The sequence below is a fragment of the Thunnus albacares genome, chromosome 22 (genome assembly GCF_914725855.1).
Source record: "Thunnus albacares chromosome 22, fThuAlb1.1, whole genome shotgun sequence".
NCBI classification, from domain to species: domain Eukaryota; kingdom Metazoa; phylum Chordata; class Actinopteri; order Scombriformes; family Scombridae; genus Thunnus; species Thunnus albacares.
This window is the reverse complement of record NC_058127.1, coordinates 3,568,630-3,590,173: the sequence shown is the minus strand read 5'-3', so window position 1 is coordinate 3,590,173 and position 21,544 is coordinate 3,568,630. Positions and strand designations below refer to the sequence as shown.

At 36.6% G+C, this 21,544-nt stretch overlaps 2 protein-coding genes across 4 annotated transcripts in view; one reads left to right on the top strand and one right to left on the bottom strand.

The window, feature by feature from the left end:
- Positions 1-11,430, top strand: part of LOC122974098 (butyrophilin subfamily 3 member A2-like) — a 44,202-nt gene extending 32,772 nt beyond the window's left edge. Inside the window, exons 1-6 of one of the 3 annotated variants that reach the window (XM_044341982.1) lie at positions 5,259-5,350; positions 7,174-7,276; positions 7,420-7,758; positions 9,514-9,789; positions 9,878-10,021; positions 10,340-11,430. In XM_044341982.1, coding sequence (XP_044197917.1) covers positions 7,183-7,276; positions 7,420-7,758; positions 9,514-9,789; positions 9,878-10,021; positions 10,340-11,403 — 1,917 coding nt within the window. In that variant the 5' untranslated portion in view covers positions 5,259-5,350; positions 7,174-7,182 and the 3' untranslated portion in view covers positions 11,404-11,430. Of the gene's footprint in view, positions 1-5,258; positions 5,351-7,173; positions 7,277-7,419; positions 7,759-9,513; positions 9,790-9,877; positions 10,022-10,339 lie in introns of those variants that run through there. The other 2 variants (XM_044341981.1, XM_044341980.1) reach the window with 2 other exon arrangements.
- Positions 11,431-14,074: 2,644 nt separating this feature from the next.
- Positions 14,075-20,820, bottom strand: LOC122974219 (muscle, skeletal receptor tyrosine protein kinase-like). Its single transcript, XM_044342201.1, has 5 exons — positions 20,456-20,820; positions 19,459-19,719; positions 19,059-19,169; positions 17,030-17,092; positions 14,075-15,014 (listed from the first exon to the last, which is right to left on the bottom strand). Exons 1-5 carry the CDS (start codon positions 20,616-20,618, stop codon positions 14,839-14,841), a joined length of 774 nt encoding a protein of 257 aa, XP_044198136.1. The 5' UTR covers positions 20,619-20,820; the 3' UTR covers positions 14,075-14,838.
- Between the last annotated feature and the right edge of the window lie 724 nt (positions 20,821-21,544).

Below are 21,544 nucleotides of genomic sequence, written 5' to 3'. Positions count from 1 at the left end.
AGAGAATACATTGGTAAGGCTACAGTAAATATTTGAAGTTTAATGAAGCCTCAGTAATCAAGAATTTTATATTGACAATGGATCAAATCCAAGACCGGATTAGCAATATGGCAAAGCAGGCAACTGTGTAGGGCCCTCAGGGTGCCAAATGCTTTGTAGTAATTTGATTAAGAGTCCTGAGTTTTTACTTATAACATATTTTTTACTTGCTTTTTCTACTTATTCTTTAAGTAAAACAGGTTTGGATCAATTAGATGAAATTGTGAGAAAGTTTTTTTCAGATGTTAAAACTTTACTCTGTTTTAATAATATATTGCTGATAAAATAATATCAACACTATGATGCACTTATTAGCTTTTTTCAAGCAATTTCAACTGCATCTCAGAGCTGGTAAATACAGCTTTTATCTCTTAACACCAGGAAAGACACAGTAACTCTGGTTTATAGTATCCTCACAAACAAGAACAGGCAGAAAAAAAACAAATGTTTCTTCTAAAAGTACAGTACAGTACAAAAGTACAGAGTTTGATGAAAGACTTCTTTCCAACATCACTGACACTTCACAGACAATCTGTCAGCTCCCACATGTGTCTAACGCTTCATGTTTGACTTTCACGGTTCGTTCAACACTTCCTCGGCTGCTGGATGAAGAAAGTATGAGGTGAGAGGGGCTTCTCTCCACTGTGGGGAACACTTTGCTTGTGCCTCATACCCACCGCTGTCTCTGGAAAGTCATGGCCAGAAGTATGCCAACATGTTACGTTCTGTTGGAGGTGGCGACAGACCTGCTGCTCAGTTTATCAGCCCTCTTTGTCTCCTCCTGTGGAGTCCCATGGGTGCCAGTCTCTTCCAAGCTTTTTTTGGCCACCTGTTTACCTCCAGCCTTCACTGCTGGAGGGTGTCCAGCTTTCAGCAGAGGAGTATCCCCATCATGGCAGATTTAGAGAGTTGCACCATGTTTAAAAGTTTCCAGAGAAAAAGAGAATAAAGCACTGAGGGCCTTGATCAGCAAATATATTAGTGTATTAGAATAAACATATGTGCGAGCTACTTGAAAACAGGGAGGTCTCTGTTAAGTTGTATGTTTTTCATGACTGATGGGAGGATTCTTGAACTCTGTGTGTCATTCCAGCAGTTGAACAGCGGAAAAACAGGAATCACCAGTGGTGGAAAGTAACTAAGTCCATTTATTCCTGTACTGTACTTAAGTACAATTTTGAGGCACATCTATTTTACTTGAGTATTTGCATCTGATGCTCCACTATATTTCAGAGGGAAGTATTTTTCAGATTAAGATTCTACACCAAATAACATATTTTAATATTCTAACTGTTGTTTAAATTGTCTGCTCTTTTCTTTTTTATATAAAATTGTTATGCACTTTGAACTGCGTTACTGTGTGAAAGGTGCTATATTAATAGTTTCTTTATTATTATGATAAAAAACATATAATATGATGCAGTACTATTATCATTAATCTACCCAATGTGTCTAAAATTGGCTCCACAGTGATGAACTACAACATTAAAATGCTATTACATGTATGTGTTAATGATAAAAACAAACAATATAATATACTACGTATGATATATAACACTCTAAAAGAAGCCAGTCTGCATAATGAGAACTTTTACTTTTAATACTTTACATACAGATTGCTGATAATACTTCTGTACTTTTGCTTAAGTAACATTAACAAGGATCTGAATACTTCTTCCACCACTGGGAGCCAGTCAAAGCTACAAAAACCAAAAACTGAAACTTTTGATTGAACTCCTGTGACATTAAAAGCCAATATTTTCTCAATACAGCAAGTAAGCTACATATGAACTGACCACAGAGATGACACTGTATATGTATGGCTAATTATTTATGCATTATGTTTTAAATGGGATGTTGTCCCAGGGTACATCATAGATTTTTCACAGATTTTGGCGCCTTTAGAGGACTGAATTGCTGGACTTTCTCTGGAAAAAGAAAAAAGAACTTCTGTTGTAATGAACACTACACTTGACATGATTCTAGGGTCTATGTTTAGCTGCCATTCTCCACCAGTCCTCCAGAGACCCTCAAACTTTTCCCCTTGTTTGTTTGGACTGGACTGTGTGGGCTTATTCTGAGTTGGACTTTTGAAAGACTATCTGACATGATTTTACTTTAGTTGCCTTTATTGGGCCCGAGCCCAAAGGGCGAAGGCCCACTTGTATTTCATGTGTTTGTTTCTTTCTTCTGCCACTTAAACCTTAAATTTGATCCCCCAAACATGCTCAAAAACTCACCAAATTTGCCACGCACATCAGGTCTGGTAAAAAATTTGACCCCCAAAGTGCCAAAATGTGCTCTCTAGCACCACCTAGGTCACTAATATGGCCGCCACGGCCCGTATGAATGTCGTAGAGAGATCAAACCAAAACTCAATTATTTGTCTCATCCAGACCTACAAATCATACACTGACACCCCCAACCTAAATCCAACAGGAAGTCCACAATTAGCCTGTCAATATAAGACTTTGCCTCAATTTTGGCCTCCGAACAAACGGAGGCCAAACTTGAGCGGTTTGGATTTTATAAACCCTGAAAGTTGCAGTGCCACATCACATCACATGTACCCCTTACAATGTAAATGAATGGGGGAGGCATGGACTAAGGCTTCTGACATCTAAACTATAAGTCTGATCACTTTCAAACCTGTATCAATGGATTCCCCACGAAATTTCCTACTACAAAATGTGATTTGTAATGTAAGATTTGGCTGAAGTCATGGGATTTATGAGGAGATTTCACAAGAAGAGTGACATTCTCCTCTCCAACTGAGAGGGAGAGAGAGAGACAATAGGAGGGGGGGATGGGTGTGGGAGTTGAATGCAGCTCATTTTTGTAGGATACAGCAGAAAGGCCTATATACATACAGTTATACAGTTATATACAAACTTTGTATGAAGTTTGGTGTTATTATCATTTATTTTACAATAATTATAGGTCTTATATGTATAATTCAGTGGTGGGGATGACCTATGAGGGGAAGGGAAAAAATGGAGTGAGGGTGACAGTTTAGTGATAAAGTGCTGCAGAAAAATACCATCAAAACTAAAATTTGTAGCTCTGTACTGCAGTTTTTCCTTTATTAGGGCCCGAGCACCTAGCGGTTCACTCACACTCTCCATTTAAATATATGAGTATTTTTCTGTGTCCAGCTGCAGTTACTTATTGTCTCTACACACCTGACAGTACACATGTCAATCAAACTTTGACCAGATCATGTGGGTCAAAAGTCTTTACTTTTGTCTACATGACAATATTCCATCAGTGATGCAAACTGGCTGAATGTCGCCCCCTATGATTTTTCAGGGAAGCAGCCCCAGCAGCAGGCAAAATAGTGGACAAAGGAAGTGATGTTTATCTCCTTCTTGCACTGTCTGAAAACAGCCCGGGTCTGAAGACATCTACATGCCCGTGACAGAAGCCCTTTGATTGCACCGCAGCCCGACATGTATGGAGGCGCGAGGGCCCGTTCAACGCTGCTTGCAGCTTTAATTAGTCAGTTTGTTCTCTATGTCTTCCTGGTGTTTTTTCTCTGCCTCCCAGTCTGTCTCTTTGTGTGTGTGTAGTGTGGGTGTTTATGTTGTCTTTGTCTTTGTTGGCTTTGCCCTTCACACCTGACATGCATTATTCTCATTAGACCTGCCCTGCTCCCAGAGTTTCCCCAGCCAATCAACTCCCAGCCTGCCCTTCTGTCTAGTCACCACACTCCCTCACAAGTTCTGCCTGTTTTTATTTCCTGGTTTTCAGTTCCGTCTTTGTTGGATCCTTCATTCTTTTCTGTTTGTTCAGTCTTGTTCTGTATTCTGTTTTGTTCTGATCTGCATTTGGGTTCATTTCCTGCTACTCTTCATGACACACTTATAATGTAATAAAGTGACTGTACATGTAATGTTTTAACTGGATTTAGTGTTAAGTCATTCTCCAGACATGTTTTAACATAAAAACACTTTGTGTCTGATGTTGTTTTCCTACAAAAAAGCTTGATTACCTGCTTAACATGTGTTTAAATTATATCATCTACTTCTCTTCTGTCATTGAAAATCAACACCAACAGTCCACAACCCAAAGATATTCAATTTACTGTCAGAGAGGACAAAAGAAACCAGGAAATATTCACATTTGAGAAGGTGGAATGAGAGAATTTTGACTTCTCAAAAAATGACTCAAAACGATTAATCGATTTTCAGAATACTTGGCGATTAATTCAAATGTTGACGACTAATCGGTTCATTGACTAATATTTGTAACTCTATTTACAGGTATGGAGTTATTTGTCAATAATGAAAATTAAACTTAAAGGGTCCCATGGGGATACAGGTTTCATTTATCATTGCATGCAAGACAAAGAGCAAAGAAATCATGTCTCCTGCTGTCTCTGTAGCTCTCACAAAAAACATAGACACCCTCCACAGGTGCATGCTGGTCCTACACCTGCAATATGCTAAACAAACAAATAACTAGCAAAAGAAAATGTATCTACCTCTATGTTCCTGATATCTCATACTGTAGATGTGCTGAGCATTTATAAGAAGTCCACCTCTGCCCCCTGCTGTAAAGTCAGCAAACTACATGTGTTGAGGTTTTCATTTTCCCACAGAAATGAAAAGACATTTAAGAAAAAAATAGAAAAGAAGAAGCTCATATATGTAAAAAAAAAAAAGAAACAATAACTCCTTAATGACACAAAACTGCCTGAAATCATTTTTTGTTTGTTTTTGCTTTTAACATATAAATACAATCCCTTTTTATTGTAAGCAGTTTATTTTTACTCAAATGCCAACATTTCCTACATTATATTACATTATATGTGTACATAATTCCCTTTTTTAGACTATGCCACAGATTTATGGCATTTTCTACCAACACATATCAGGGAGGCCAATATTTCTACAACCTGATATTTTATCAGCTGCCTCTCTTCCTGTAAACCAGCCTCTGTTTTAAATGACCTATTTTTTTTTCAGGTATTATTGGCCCTCTATGGAGTTTGTTTGTCTTTCTTCTTATCTGTTTTTATTGATCTTTGATGTGATTTTTGTCCTGCTGTCCTGACTTCGTCATTCAAAGCACTTATGAGCTGTAATCCTTGTATGAAACGCGCGATACAAATTAACAATTATTATTGTTATTATTATATTTTCTCACAGTTCTAGTTCTAGTTCTCTAGTTCTACATCCCACGTTGAAAACCACAGATGTCCAGTAAACAGTGGGCTCAGCGTTTATTGCAGCTGACCGGAAGCTGCATCTCCCCCGTTCCTCGGAAATTGACCGCGCAGCTCCTGTAGAAGAAGAGAGACACACGACAGGTATGAGGAAGAAATGCTCGTAAACAGCGTGTATCATGTGTTCGACTTAGACTTTATATGAATTTATAGTGTTTGTTTTTTTTTATGCAAAAGAAGAAAGAAATACACACAAAAAATCACGTTTGGTGGTCTTCTCTCAGCCACAGATGTTTCACGTTTCTACTGTCGCATATCTAGATTTCTTTTTTTTAATGCGTAGCAATGTTTCAAAATATACATTGTGTAAGAAATTATACAGCAAATATATTTCAGCCATTGTACATTTTGACGTTTAAAAATCAAAGTGTCTTCTCTCAATCGATACATTTCATATATTTTCTTTTTTCTTTTTTCTCAGTTATAGATGAAAGTGAAACTAAACTCTCGTGCACAATCGCGTGTAATATTTAAGGACACAGAGCGCACACAGAGGAGGAGAGGTTTATTTTAATCGTTTAAGTGTTAAACACAATAAGTATTAGACGTCACTCAAAGTCAAATCAAACGTTTGGATTCACGTGGTTTGATTTATCTGCTGTACATGAATTTGAACGTGTAGCTGAGCGACCAGCAGGGGGCGCAGTGGAGCAAGTTCATGCATATTAATATCAGTATAGTAATATTAATATCATATATCTAAAGTTTAAAGGTGAAAAACTCCTCTCTGACACCTGTCATACAGCTGTACATTCATTTTGTATCTTTAACATTATTTGAAGATAAATAAAGACAGTAGAATTGTCTGTATTATGTGTAAAAACAGTAATAATAATGTTTCAGTCACACACACACACACACACACACACACACACACATATATATATATATATATATATATATATATATATATATATATATATATATATATAACTTTTCTTCTGACCATATTATAACTCGATATGTAGAAAAGTTTTACCTTTCTCACAAACTGGATTTGCACATTTATAAAACATAAATAATTATTGTTACACTGAGTAAGGAGGTTTTTCATGTTTATTATGTTATAAGAGTGATGCATTAACAAAGATATATTCCTTTGTGTGACAAAAAGTCATTCAGAGTCAAAGAAATGTGCAGTATGTTATACTACATAGCTGAATTAGACCCCAGAGAGGTCAACTTTACTCTTAACTAGAGCTGCAACGATTAATTGATTAGCTGATCGACAGAGAATTATTTGCCAACTATTTCAATAATCAATTCATTGTTTTGAGTCATTTTTTAAAGAAAAAATGTGCAAATTATTTGATTCCAGCTTCTCAAATGTGAATATTTTCTGGTTTCTTTAGTCCTCTGTGACAGTAAACTGAATATCTTTGGGTTGTGGACAAAACAAGACATTTGAAGACGTCATCTTGGGCTTTTAGAAACGCTGATCGACATTTTTCACCGTTTCTGACATTTTATGGACCAAATGATTAATAGATTAATTGATAAAATAATCGTTAGTTGCTGCCCTAGTCTTAATAACAAATCATTTTATAATTAAATAACACAAATCCCATATGTGGGATTTAGGAGGGAGGGTGCTTTGGTAGAAGTACTCTGATTACCAATCACAGATATAAATCCTGTCTAACTCTCTCTGAGACCCCATATAGAACTTATGTGTGAACTTCTGAAACATGTCATCAGTTCAAAATCATGTTTACAAGCATTTCTTGTAAAAATAGGAAAAGTCATGAAGTATCAAGCTGATAAAACAATGATAATTATGTTTCTTGAGCTATTAAAGAGGTACGGGGGTCTCCAGGACCCTAAACTCAACAATGGAGTTAGGTGCTCTAAGTATTTGTCTTTATTAGCATCATCCTAAAGTTTTCCTGTTTTATTTCTTTTTTCAGACCTCCAGGATGCTTCATATGAAGGTCAACCAGTGCCTCAACTTTCAGTCTGGTGCCTTCACTGTCTTGGTTATTTACGTCGCCCTGATACACACATGTAAAGGTAAATAACACACAGTAGTAACAGTCTGGTTTATGTTAACATGTGAATCTGTGAATCTGTTGATGTTATGCTGTATGTCATTCAAATGCAACGTTAGACGCCTTTGCTGCAGAAATCACAAACACAAACATATTTCTCCTCAGGTGAGTCTCAGGTGATTGGTCCATCTCAGCCAATAGTGGCAACAGTTGGTGATGATGTCATTTTTCCGTGCCACCTGCAATCTGCCATGAATGCCTTTGACATGACAGTGGAGTGGGCGAGACGTGACCTGAACCCCAGATTTGTCTTTGTGTGGCGTGACGGAGTGGAGCTGCAGAGTAAAAAGAATCCGTCCTACGAGGGAAGAACATCGGTGTTCATGGAGGAACTGAAACACGGAAACCTTTCACTGAAACTCTCCAAAGTGAAACCTTCTGATGAGGGAACATACAGATGCTTTGTTCCACAATTAGGTGAATCCTCTGTTAGGCTTGTTGTTGGTAAGTGAATATATTTTGTGTTTGTTTATATTCTTTTTGAATGGTTTTGTTAATACAAACATACATATACATATATGTGTATATATGTATATGTATATATATATGGCTGAGACTAATGATTATTTTATTATTTTCACTATCAATTAATCTGCAGATTATTTTCTTGACAAATCAATCAATCATTAGTCCATGAAATGTAAAAAAAAAAGCGATATAATGGTATTCACTATTTCTCAGAGCCCATGATGATGACATCACTTTGTTTGTTCTGTTTGACTAACAGTCTAAAGCCTGAAGATATTCAATTTACTGTCAATATGACAAAGAAAAGCAGCAAATTGTCACATTTCAGAAACTGGAATCAAAGAACGTTTGGTATTTTTGCTTGAAAAATGACGGAAATGATTAATTGATTATCAAAATAGCTGTGGATTCATTTGCAGCTCTACATACATACATATATATATACATACATATATATATACATACATATATATATATATATATATATATATATATATATATATATATATATATATATATATATATATATATATATATATATATATATATATATATATATATATATATATACACACACACACACACACACACACACATATATATATATATATATATATATATATATTTACCTCCCATGCAGATGATCAATGATTCAGTTCCTCTTCTGTGACCTGTGTGTGCTTGTGTGTGTGTTTGTGTGTTTTGTTAACAGGGTTTCAGTTGGTTTTCAGATTTAAAGATAATCAATCTTGTTTGATGATATCATTGATAGGAAATATAGTTGATACTGAACGTGAACAAGAATCAGTTAAGGTTATAACATCTAAACAGTTCTGTGTCTGATCTTCAAACCAAAACAAACAATGTCTGAATTTTATATTTTATTCTTAATCTGTTCATTTTGTCTCAGTCTAAGTTACAGATTTAGGTGCATTATGATTTCATACCAGTGAAGCTGTTTATGGACAAACTTTTGTTTTGTTTTCCAAACAGTTTCAAGTTTTACATGATATGAAACAAGCATCACACCATCAATAAATAGTTCAGGTCCATCATCACCATCATCATCTGTGTCACCTTTGACCTTAGTTCAACTGACATATTGATTAATCTGTGTGTTATATTGTTAATGTATGTTGTTATTTTCACAACCAAATTCAACTTTATTACAGAAATAACGACTCCAGCTCTACTGAAACCCTCAGAGTGTTTGACTCAGTGAACTTTAAAAGTGTTTCAGTGTTTCAGACAAGTTTCAACTCCAGTTACAGTAGAAGACTGTAACCTAACAAAATAGATGTAGAAATAACTTACATTATATTGTGCAACCTTAGGCTAGAGATGTAATAAATGTAATAATAATGATCTTTATTTGTAAGGTACTTTTCAAAATTGATTTACATGAGAGAAAAACAATTCAGCACAGTACAATTAAATCAAACCAGGACACTAAAAGTACAGAGAATTGATAAAATACCAAACAACAGCACAATTGTATTCAGGTAAAAGGGGGAATACAACAGATTAAACATATTGAAACTAACTAAAAAACATCAGAAAAAAGCTTTAAAAAATAAGTTTTAAGAAGAGATTTTACTGATTCTTCAAGATGACGATTACTACAGTGTTATAGGTGGCAAGCTAGTTAGCATGCTAACAGGTTACCTCAGAGCAAGAGAACAGAACTGTGTATGAAACTGATGTTAATCTCTAAAATCTTTTCATCATCAGGTTCTGTCTCCTCACCTGTCATAAATATGATCATAAACAGCAGTGGGGTGTTACAGTGTGAGTCTAAAGGCTGGTATCCGGAGCCTGAGGTGTTTTGGTTGGACAGTGAGGGAAACCTCCTCTCTGCTGGACCTACAGAGACAGTCAGAGGTCCTGATGACCTCTATACTGTCAGCAGCAGAGTGACTGTAGAGAAGAGACACAACAACAGCGTCACCTGTAGAGTCCAACAGAACAACATCAGCCAGATCAGAGAGACACACATTATTGTTCCAGGTAGAGATGAAATTAAAACGATTATATTCTCAGCTGTGATTATATCTCATATATAAATACATTTCTGTTTTGTATTTTATCATTTCAGATTATTTCTTCCAGGTCCAGGACCCGTCTGGTTCTAGTTCCAGCTCTAGTTCATCTGTTCCTGCCATCGTTGGTGTGATTGTTGGGTTCATCTTAATTCTTGCAGTTGTCTTTGTCGTGTGGAAATGGAAACAAAACAAACTCAGTAAGTCTGTAACCTTTTTAAAATGACTTTCTGTCACACTTCCTTATTGTATTGAAATGGCAACTTACTTTAGTAAACATCCCCTTAGTGATCATATACCTGAAAACACATTTCTTGTTTTAAATGGTCCTTGTGTTATTTTGAAATGATGGTTCCACTTAAACTTTTCTTTAAATTTAAACACTACAACATCTCTTCTTCACACCTCTGTTGGGCTTTTGCAGCTCTTTACTCTTCAACTTTAGACATTTGCAGGAAAGCAACTCAGAATGAACACAGAAAAAGTTGATGTAAACATTGTTTATTGTTTCTGCACAGAGAACAAGAAACACCACGAGGATGAAGAAACACAGAGAGTGAGAGAGAAGAGCAACGATCCAGAACAAGAATCCCTGATAAAAAGAGAAACAGTGGACAAGAAGATCAAACCCTTAAGTGAAGAAACAAGACTTCAGTGTGAAACAGAGGAAGAAACAAACCAAAGAGAAACTAACAATGTTCTGGTTCAGAGACAAGAAGGAACGCTGCAACAATCTGTTCATGAAGGAACAAACCTTCTTGTTCCAGTAAAAGTAGAACCAGACCAACTACTGGAAGAAGGAGGGACAGAAACTGGTTTGGACAAGACAGAAGAAGAGACAAACACTAAACCAACAAGTGAAGAAGCCGGAGTTCCTGGTCCAGCAGAGAGAGAAACACAACAAGAGAGGTTCACTGAAGAAGAAAGGCTCCAACAGCAGGTCACGGTTGGAGAAGAAGCAGTGACAAACCTGGAGAACAGAGAAGAAGAGAGAAGATCTATAAATAATAAACCAGAAGATCAAGTTTTGAGGGACGAAAAAAGAGGCCAAGAGCAGCTGATGGAAGCCAGACAGCAAGCAAATAATCTTGAAAAGAAAGAAGGAGAGAAGAAAATAAAATCTACAGGTGATGAAACAGAGAAAGAGGAAGAAAAACATGGAGAGACAGAACTGGACAAAGAGAGAGAAAGACTTCTGAAACAACTACAGACAAAAGAAAGAGATGAGAAAAAATTTGAAGAAAATATTTCTAGATATGTGACACATATAAAGGAACTAAAGGATAAGAGAAAACTATTCAGTGAACAGCTGGAGGAGGTGGAGAGGAAGCTTCAGTCACTAAACTGTGAAAAAGACCCTGAAACACAGAAAGAAGCAGCAGAAGATACAAAGAATGATCTGGAGAGGAAGAAGGCAGAACTTCAGAAAGACCTAGAAAAGACAGAGAAATCACAGCAGAGAAACCAGAATGATCTTACTAATGCAACAGAAAGGAAAATGAAAGCAACAAATGAAAAAAAAGAGATTATTGAAAAATTAAAGGAGAAACAGAAGACGAGTGATTCAGACGAGGATCTTTGATGCTATGAAAGTCAAAAGAGGAGGAAGGTTATTCAAGAAAATATTGTTATATTATATTATATTATATGTTATAAAAGAAGTTTAAAAACCAACTAACTTGTTAAATGTTGCCAAAACCATGTGCTGAACATGTATTGTATGATCCACAGAGATGTTACACAGATTGTACAGATGTTATCATACGGAGGAAGAAAAGACTGTGACATTCACAGTGTTGCTTCAAGTTACAAAAAATAAAAACATGTAATGTTTGATCCATGTAGATGTTACACAACAGTTATATTATACAGAAGAAGAAAAGATGCCTGAAGATGTGAAAAATGTTTGTCACTGTTTGGAAAAACCCAAGATGACGTCCTCAAATATCTTGTTTTGTCAACCCAAATATGTTTATTATTAATACAGTTTATTGTCATAAAGGACTAAAGAAACCAGAAAATATTTACATTTAAGATGCTGGAATCAGAGAATTTTGACTCAAAACAATTAATTCATTATCAAAATAATTGGTGATCAATTTAATAATTGGCAACTAATTGATTAATCGACTAATCGTTGCAGTTTTAGTTGAGAATAACTTTATTTGATTTTGATGTTAAAACACAGTCTCCTAAATATAATATGTATATAATATTGGAGCCTCCAGAGCTGATTGATCTAAAACTTGCTGTTACGTGCTGCTGAGTCTGACAGTGAACCTGCAATTCACCTGTTGCTCAGGTGAAACAGGAAACTGATCAAATCTTCATTTAACAGAATAAAGTGCTGCCTTCAGTCGTGTAAATATCACATCAAAACATGTTACATATTGCTAAAAAAAGTCCTATAAATTTCCAGTTATAGATATACGGTGCATGTTTTGTCCTCAGTGTATTTTACTTTGTTTTTGTACAATATAATTATCCTGCAGGATAAACACTGTTGAAACAGACTCTGAGCTTTCTGTTTATGTATCCAAACTCAAGATAAAGACTTGTGTATATGTGTGTAGACCTTTATTTTTAATTTTTTATTATTTATTTATTTATTTATTATTGTCTCTCTCTTCTCTTTCTCTTCTTTTCTCTCCTTTTTTAAAAAATATAATTGTAAATATTTATTAGGTACTCTAATAAGAACTTTAGCCTGAAGAAGCCAAATGTAAATGTAAAACCTCATTCTGCTGTCAGTGAAGTGTTTCAGGTTTAGTTTATTTGTGAAAATGTTTTGTTGTCTGATATGTCAATACATTTAAAGAGGTATCAGGTTTCACAAACGCACCACATAGACAGGATGTGAATGTGAATGTGATCTTTTATTCTAGATGACTTGAATTTACATTTTTTTACATTTTTTTTCCCCCAGACATGACTGTGCAGTACCTGCAGAAGACTTTTATCGAGTTACTCTTGTATCTTTATTATGCAATCAAACAGAACAGGTTTGAAATAAAAAAAATAGATTTGGGAGTAAAACTATTAACACTGCAATCAAAAATGTTTTATTGTGAAATAAATTTTATGATTAAAGTGCAAATCATAAAACTTGTTTGCCAATCCAAAAGTTTTGCTTGCCGTTGAGCTGAATTTTGTGGGCGAGAGCTATGCTGAAAGATGTAAGAAAGAAAGGTCACACAAGCTCCACAACACTAGATTTGAGACATAATTCCAAAAAAATAAACAAACATTTTATTTATAATATTTATCCTTATTTTTAAAATGACAGCAGGTAATCAAAACTTTAAAATGCAATGAGCACTGCAACAGTAGATACTGCACATTCCCTCGAGGTGAGGAGCAGGACTGAGGGTTTACCACGGGAGAGCAGACTAACTCAAGAGGAGAAGTAATCAGCGCACAGATGACTCACTGAATCCAGCCGGTGATAATTTATTAGGCTGGAAGAAAAGAGAAAATCTGCTACATTTACGTGTAACTTTTGTCTTAGTAAGAGCAAGAATGTTGTTTGAACTGGTGCATGTAGTTTGCTTTTGTTTAACAATCTGCGATGTAATGGGTTGAAACATACATATTATTTTATCAGCCTGTAGCTGCTAGCTTAGCTCACAAATAGATATCTTTCAACGTTACAGTTTTTAGTGCCAAAGTCCCTCTTTTTGTTACTATACTTCCACTGCAGTTCAACAGGGAAACACAAAGAGGGAATTTGATGCTAAAAAGACTGTAAATGTGTCAGATATCCACTTGATATGATTAACTCAGACTGCTGAAGCCAGTCACTGTTCATATTGACACCTGACTGTTGTTTTAAGACACACTTGAAAAATGCTGAACCTGTCCTTTAATAACTTCTGATATCCAGCAGGGGGCTCTCTCAACAAACAAACCTTACATTAACGATCACAAGGCCTCAAAGGTCTCATTTAATTCAAATATTTGTACACTGAAGACAAGTGAAGGTATTTTCAGTGTTTCTGGAATGAATAATGTATCTGAAGCCGGTGAAGAACAGGTGAAAAACTAAAAGCTGTTGTAGGTGTGTAGGCAGACATAAATAGACCAAAAACATTATCAGCCATATTCGTCTCTTGTTTTGCTTTAAAACATTTTTTATACAGAGACGACTAGATATTAAACTTTTTCAAGGCATGTTAGGATGTTTGTCACTAAAAATTATAGAATTTGTACAAAATCGACGATTAAAATCCCCTCCAGGCAATAACACTGTACTACAAAATATAACATTTAAGACTGTGGAGACACTTTTTTTGATGATTTTTAATGCATAAACATCTTAAGATCATTTAAGTTGTCACACACTACATACATGACACACTACACACACAGAATTGATCAGTTTGAAAGTACAATTATTCACACTGAACCATCAAGAAAATGTTGAATGTTTCACATCAAGGTACAAAAAAACTTCACCTTTTTACCTGAGTACAAGAAAAAAAATGAAATAGTGTCTGTTTAAAATCTTAACAACATTTTGATATACTGCATACTAACTGTTCCCCTTCAGAAGCAGCTACAGGTGCTGTTACACCTGAAGGCATCACTCCACCACTTCTGAGGTAATTTTGTTCCCACAAAAAGCTACAAAGTGCATGTCCCTAAATGCATTTATCTTTGATCAAACCACAAAAAAAACTACTGTTAATTCTTGTCTTGTTCATGTGTGATCAAGGTTAATGCTTAAAGGAGAATGTATAGTATTCTCTAGAGCAAAGTTAAAGAGCAGCAAAAAGAATCACTTCATATATTGGTCTTTTAGATGAAATTATTCACAATCAATAGGCAGAGACTTTCTGGAGAATATAGACTGATTTTTTTAAAGGCACCTGACTGAATTTCAGGGCAGGAGAAGCACACCTGGCTGTTTCCTCTTATGAACTTAAAGGAGAATACTGACATGGTTAAAGTTTACTCGTACAAAGGTTTCTCTGTGGTTTACATGTGGATCATTGATTGTGCTTTCAGGTTAAAACAATTAAAAGGTCGTCAGAAGTTTCTTCTGGTCAGTACCTGGGCCATTCCCTTGATCAGCTGCAGAGGTTCGGGCTGTGTAAGTCAGCACAGGTTTAGATGTGCATACACAGCTACCAGGGTTCGGTCTGTATACAGCGACAGAAGAGAATAAATGGGAGTTCCTCCTCAGTGGCTCACCTGGAAAAGGAAGTGGAGCAAATCAGTTCACCATGTAACACCTGGGATCTGTCAAGACCGCCCAACTTAACTAAAGGTCTTCTTACTAGCTCTTTGAAGATTTCAGCAACATCTTACTATCTTACGTCCTGTATTTTTAAGGCTTCCCAATGTACACTCTCTGTCCTGATTGGTCAGGTTCAGGAAGCTATGTAAACGGTAGTAGTAGTCAGATTTCATTTCTTTTTTCTTGTTCTTTACCTGAAATATAAACTTCGTAAATCGTCAGTAGATGTTCGATCCTGAATCTGAACCGAAATATGCAAGTGAACAACTTTAGCAACAAAGGCCACATAACGGACGGCTGTTTGTGGGCATGTGTGAACAATCAGGTGTCATCACGAGGAGGAAGTAGAGGTTACTTCAGAGCAGGTTGAAGCCCTGACTTTGACTTTTAGGGAGCAAAAAAAGAAGCTTATTAACTTACTTTGTTGCTTTGAAAATGACATGGCTGGGGGTATGTTTTGTACCTCACAGCATCTTAAACATTTGTATATTAATTTACAGCTCTTAAAATAAAAATGGAGTCACTGATGATAACCAGTGTTGGGTGTAACGCATTACAAAGTAACTTTGAGTGGAAGAATGTGACAGTAAAGTGCAAACTGTGCCCAGGCCAGAAACAACTATCCGCTGCTGTGAACACATCACACAGCAGCACCTGCAAAGGCAACATGCTAACACAAACACAAAGCTAGTAGCCAAAGACTCCCGGACCCAGAGTGATGCTCAAACTGAGTGTATGCTGACCCCAACCAAGCAGCCAAAGCTTGATTTTCAACAGGTAACGTTAACAAGAGCAGAGATGAATAGGCTTGTAGCATCGTACATAATAGAGGAAATGCTGCCTGTTTCTACAGTGGAATCGCCGTCTTTCAGAAACATACTCAGCAAAATACTGATAACAGGGAACGGACGGCCACCATCATCAGACAGGAAAACTTTTTCTTTTGTATGTCCTCCTTATTAAGATAGGGATTTGCTCTGATATGTGGGCATATGTAAGGTTTAACGTTATTGGTAACTGGCAATTACACCACAATGCATCTCAGGCGTTGTTGAGGAATAATGCAAAAGTAATGTAACGAGTAGTGTAATTAATTACCTTTCACAGGGAGTAATTGAGTAAAGTAATGCATTACTTTTTAAAAAAGTAACGAGTAATGTGTAATACATTGCATTTTTTGAGTAACAACCCCAACACTGATGATGACATGATGACAAGAAGAGTGCAGCAAACAGTGCAGTTCAGTGGGGCTGAGTTCATCAGAATCTGAACTTATCTCCAATCTACAAAATGTTGCTTTTGCTTTGCTTTTACTTTGGTGGTTTTGTTTGTTTCTGCTACTCTGTAATTATGAACATGATTTACTTTATTGTGAATAGACGTGACATTGACGTGTCTCATAAAAGAGCTGTTCTTAAACCAGGCAGGGACTGGTTGAGTCTATTTTTAAGTTTATTCAAGACTGCAAGGTTCATGCTCTTCTTTTAATGTGAAGGTTTTGGACACAGCATTAGTGCCTGTGTCGCCTACATTGCTGGAATCCATTTCTTTAATGAACAGATGATTCAGTGCTATCTTATAATAGATAAAGAGATTATCAAATAGAAGTAACACAATCCACTAAAAACCAAAACCAATTGGTCCGCAGTTCAAAATCTCACTGAAAAAATGTTAACATTTGTGAATTTTTGTCCTGTTACTTTTTATATCCCTTTATATCAGCTGTTGCTCTTTATTTGGAAAAGATGTCTTTAATGTCTTATTTTCTATTCTACTTACATTTTCTCTATTCACCCATACTTCTCTGTGCTCCTGCAACACCTGCATTCCCCCCCGGGAGTCAATAAACTATCTTATCTTTTCTTAGCATTGTTTGTGTGTGTGTGTGTGTGTGTGTGTGTGTGTGTGTGTGTGTGTGTGTGTGTGTGTGTGTGTGTGTGTGTGTGTGTGTGTGTGTGTGTGGTTTTACCTATTCGGTTGCACTTTCTTGTGCTGGTGACAGTGTACATCACAACTGCAGGGTCGATTTCACCTGCAGCACAAAACATGTTACTGTTACACACCAGCTGGTTTTAGACATTTAAATTCAGATACTTTTTAAGGGAGTTATTGTGTAATAGAGCAGCTAATTGACACTACAGTAATGATGGAAATAATGATGGAAACACTGGAGATGGAAATGTTCATGTTTGATTTCACCGCAGTAAAAAAATATTCCTGTAAAACAGCAGTACAGCAGCATGATGATATTCTCAGGTATATAAGAAGGTTGTTATTGTGTGGGAACATTATTTAGATGTTATCAGATTTTTTAAATGTTTTGCTCCAATTTATTTGTTCTCTTTGTTCCAGGTTCTACAACAACAGGCTGTTTCACAAATATCGCTATCGTGGATCATGAGGAGCAACTTAGTCAGGTTGTGTGATGCACTGTGGGATAGTCTGGGGACATAGCAGCAAATGTTAACCTTCCAACACAGTGAGACTAACAGAGAAACACGGTTTGAATGAGTGGAAAAGCAGACGGACAGCTGTCTCCGAAAGAAAGACATTTTAATATCACATCAGGTTAAAACCATGGATGTATTAAGGAGAAAAGTCCTCAAATTTTAGCTGAACATGCAATAACTCCCCAAACCTCAGCGGTGACTTCTCTGTTGTGTAACACAGAATGAAGTATGAATGAGTAGATTAAGTGTTTTTATCAACTTGCAGTGTATTTACATACATATAAAAATATAGTATGTCCGAAACCATTAAACCATTATTGATGCATTATAATTTAATATGATATCAATATGAATAAATTACAATAGATGTTTGGATGTTTAGATGTTACAGAGATGTTTGGGAAAAGCAAAAGCTTTTAGTGCAGCTAATGGCAGAATAGCTCACAGCACAGTAAGTCTAGTGGTTAATTTTCCCTGAAACATCAAATTTATTAGATTATAACCTGTATTACCAGACTACGGAGGCTCAGTCTGGTTCAGTGGCTTCCCAGTCCAACTGAAAGCCAGGATTTCTCTCCTTCCTAAACAGCTGCCCTAAGCGTACCCTAAGACTGGCTGAAAAAATCACCATGGACCCTCTTCATGTCCCACATGAGGAGTACCAACTTCTGCCCTCTGGGGGGGCACTTTAGGGTGCCAGGCTGCAAGATGAATAAGTACAAGCACTCTTTTGTTCCTAACTCTATAACGCACAATGACTATGATCACCCCCTCACCCCCCACCCTCGCAAAAGGCTGTGCTCTCTTGCTTTCTGCTCGCAATAATATGACATTTTGGATGTAGGATCTGTATATGTGTGTTAATGACAATGGACAGGTGAAGACGGACAGGTGAAGGACTGTGATGACTGCTGGAGTTTCTTGTTCTTGTTCATGTTCTTTAATGCTGTTGATGATTGTTGGAGCATGTGATGCAAGACAAATTTTCATGTGATTGGACAATGAAGTTTTCTTTTATCTTATTTTAAGGGCATACGATGACATATTTCTCGGCAAAAACATTCAAACCGTGAGATTCTTTTACATAAATGACAGTGTTATATGCAAGTTTACAAGTGAGGTGCTACAGCAGTGATGGTGACTGGGTATTAGTGAAATGGCCTATGCTGTGAACCAGACCTGTAATTTAATATGCAGATAGAAGCTGTGAATGGATAGAAAGGCTTCAAGATATGGATAACTTTTGCCTTTATCATTGCAATCATCATGCTTAGGTAGCGCCACTTCCAGTACTCACTTTTTTGTTTCACTTGTGATCAGTGGAGGAAATCATGCCCTGGTATTTCCACTGTCACCACTTTTTATAGAGACTATTTCTTCAGTAAAAGTGGCCAACATGGAGACTGTTCACAACATATTTGTGTGGATTTAATGAGTAAACAGGGGAAGTGTTTCCAGTAAGGAAGAAATGTTGCAGGTGATTTTAAATGTATATATTTAATGCTGTGAGAAAGTAAGAAAATATGTGTTACATGAAAACCACCTGACCTTTGTGGTTCCAGAGGTAGAGCACTATCAGCGAGGCTAGCAAGATGCAGACGGCCACCACAGGAAATAGAAAGCGTGCAAGAGGGGACTGAGGCAGCTCAGAATGTCCTGCTTCAAAACAGACGCACCACAAGTTGGCCTCAATACAAAGGAAAAAAGAACTGTGTCTACATGGTTGGCAGGTTTTGTACTTTCTAGATACATCTTTCACGTTTACCAATCATCTCATCATGGTAAGACAAAGTAAACCAACACATTTCCCAGAATGTTGAGATAGATGTAAAGTGCTAGTTTTTTTCAAATAATAATGGTGGATATTTCATTATGAAACAATTGTCCCCCCCCCATATATATATATATATATATATATATATATATATGAAGTTAAGTCTGCTCTCACCTCTGACAGTCAGCCAGCTGCCTGGTGATTGTCCAACTCCAGAGATGTTACACTTGTAGAATCCTTCATCAGATTGAGAAATGCTGTGGATGGTCATGTTTCCTGTAGAGCTGGTTGCCATGAGAAAGCCATCTTTATAGAAAGAAGTGGAAGTGGTGAGGTTGGAGGAGAAAGTCATGGTATTTATATTCTTACAGCTCAGAGTCACATCATCTCCCTCCATCACAGGAAGGGCAGGACTCTCCAGGATTACAGGACCAGCTGAATGACAGACAGGCAGAAAGATAAGATTTAATATAATAACTGGTGCACCTGCAATAAAAAATTGTAACTTTGAGGTCTCTGTACTATAAAGTCCTCATATTAGATCAACAAAATAGATCATACCTGCCGATGTGTAACTGAAGTTCTTTGAGAAATGTATAATGTAGTACAAAGACAAGAGGTTGTAATATGTATAACAACAAGAGAGTGAAGCCGTAAACAGAACCACGTTCCCGCAGTTGCTCAGTGGCGTCTGCCTTACACTGAACTACTTTCCTGAGACTGAAAACTTGACCACTGTTCTTACTCTTTGGAGCTGTTTCTAAACAAATTAATGTGACCAAACTCTTCATGATGAAGGAACGTGTCACCCAGTGCAGCATTGCGGCTCACTGACGTGTTTTTAAGAGTTTTTGGACAATAGTGGAGGTCTACGGCACAGAAAAATAAGATATATCAGGCTTTGGATACACACACAATACTTGTTAGTAGATCAGTTCATTGTTGGTTTAGCTCTAATCATGAAATTTGTTGATGATAAGAAAAGTATAGAAAATTGTCAGACTTATCCTTTAACATTAAACCGCAGCCGTTATGTTTCTGTTATCATTTGTTTGATCACAAAGCCCAGCAGGTCACTTGTCAGCAAAATATCTTGTAAGTTCACCCCTAAAAGAATGATGTTTTTTTCCCCCAAAAAACTCGGTAAAGCTGGTTGTTTGTTTAAACCCACCGGTCACAGTGATGTTGACGACATTGCTGCGTCCTCCTGTTCCAGACTCACACCAGTACACCCCAGTGTCAGATGTGTAAAGGTCATCGATGAGGCAGTGAGATTCATTTCTTCTATTCCAGGATGTGGGACACTCTTCGTTTATTAATGTAGATGTGTTCATTATAACTCTCCACTGAGAAGACTTCCCTGGCTCCCCACAGCTCACGGAGAAAGACTCATACTGAAAAAACTGAGATCTGTTGGGAAGGACTCTCAGGGAAGCTGCAAGACAGAAAACTATAAAACTGTTTAAATACTTACGTGTATTGCCACGATTTGGTCAAATAAGTAAACAATTTAATCCGTCATTACTGCGATTAGTTAATTCTGATAAATAATATAACTAAGCATTATGACATGTATTTTTTAAAATATATTAATATACACAATAATAATTTTTCACATTGTAATCCTTTTATTTGTTACCTTTTGCATGTTTGTGTGTTGCTGCATGTCCTGTGTGTGTAACAAGCAGAGTGTAGGTTGTGTGCCCGCCTCTGTAGGTGCACATTACTGTCCTGATAATGTGCCGTTAAAATAACAGTGAAACATTACGCCATTGACTTTTGACCAGGTTTTTGTTGGTCAATAGCACAATCACTCTCTGCTGCCTCAAGACACCTTACTTTTAGACCAACACGCCCATGGGCACACTGATGGGTGGAAGTGCCATTGCTACTTTAACTACATGGGTGTGGAAAAGGTCTTATAATAGCAAAGAGAGTAGGGCCTAAGATAGGGCCCTTAAACTCTGTACTGCATTTGACTTTGACTAGCATTACCTAATGAAAAACATGGGGTCAAATGAAATGGTTTGCAGGGGCACAACTCAACCTAAAAGACATGTGACTGGGCCTTCACAAAGATATTGGTACAAAAAGGAAATAGTAGTAATAGGTACAGTAATTCATTAGTATTTGTTATACAGTAGGAATGTTGCAACTAATGATTGATTTCATCATTGATTAAGCTGATGATTCTTTCAATTAATCACATGGTCTTTAAAATGCCAGAAAAGAGTGAAAATGTCTGTCACAACTTCCTGAT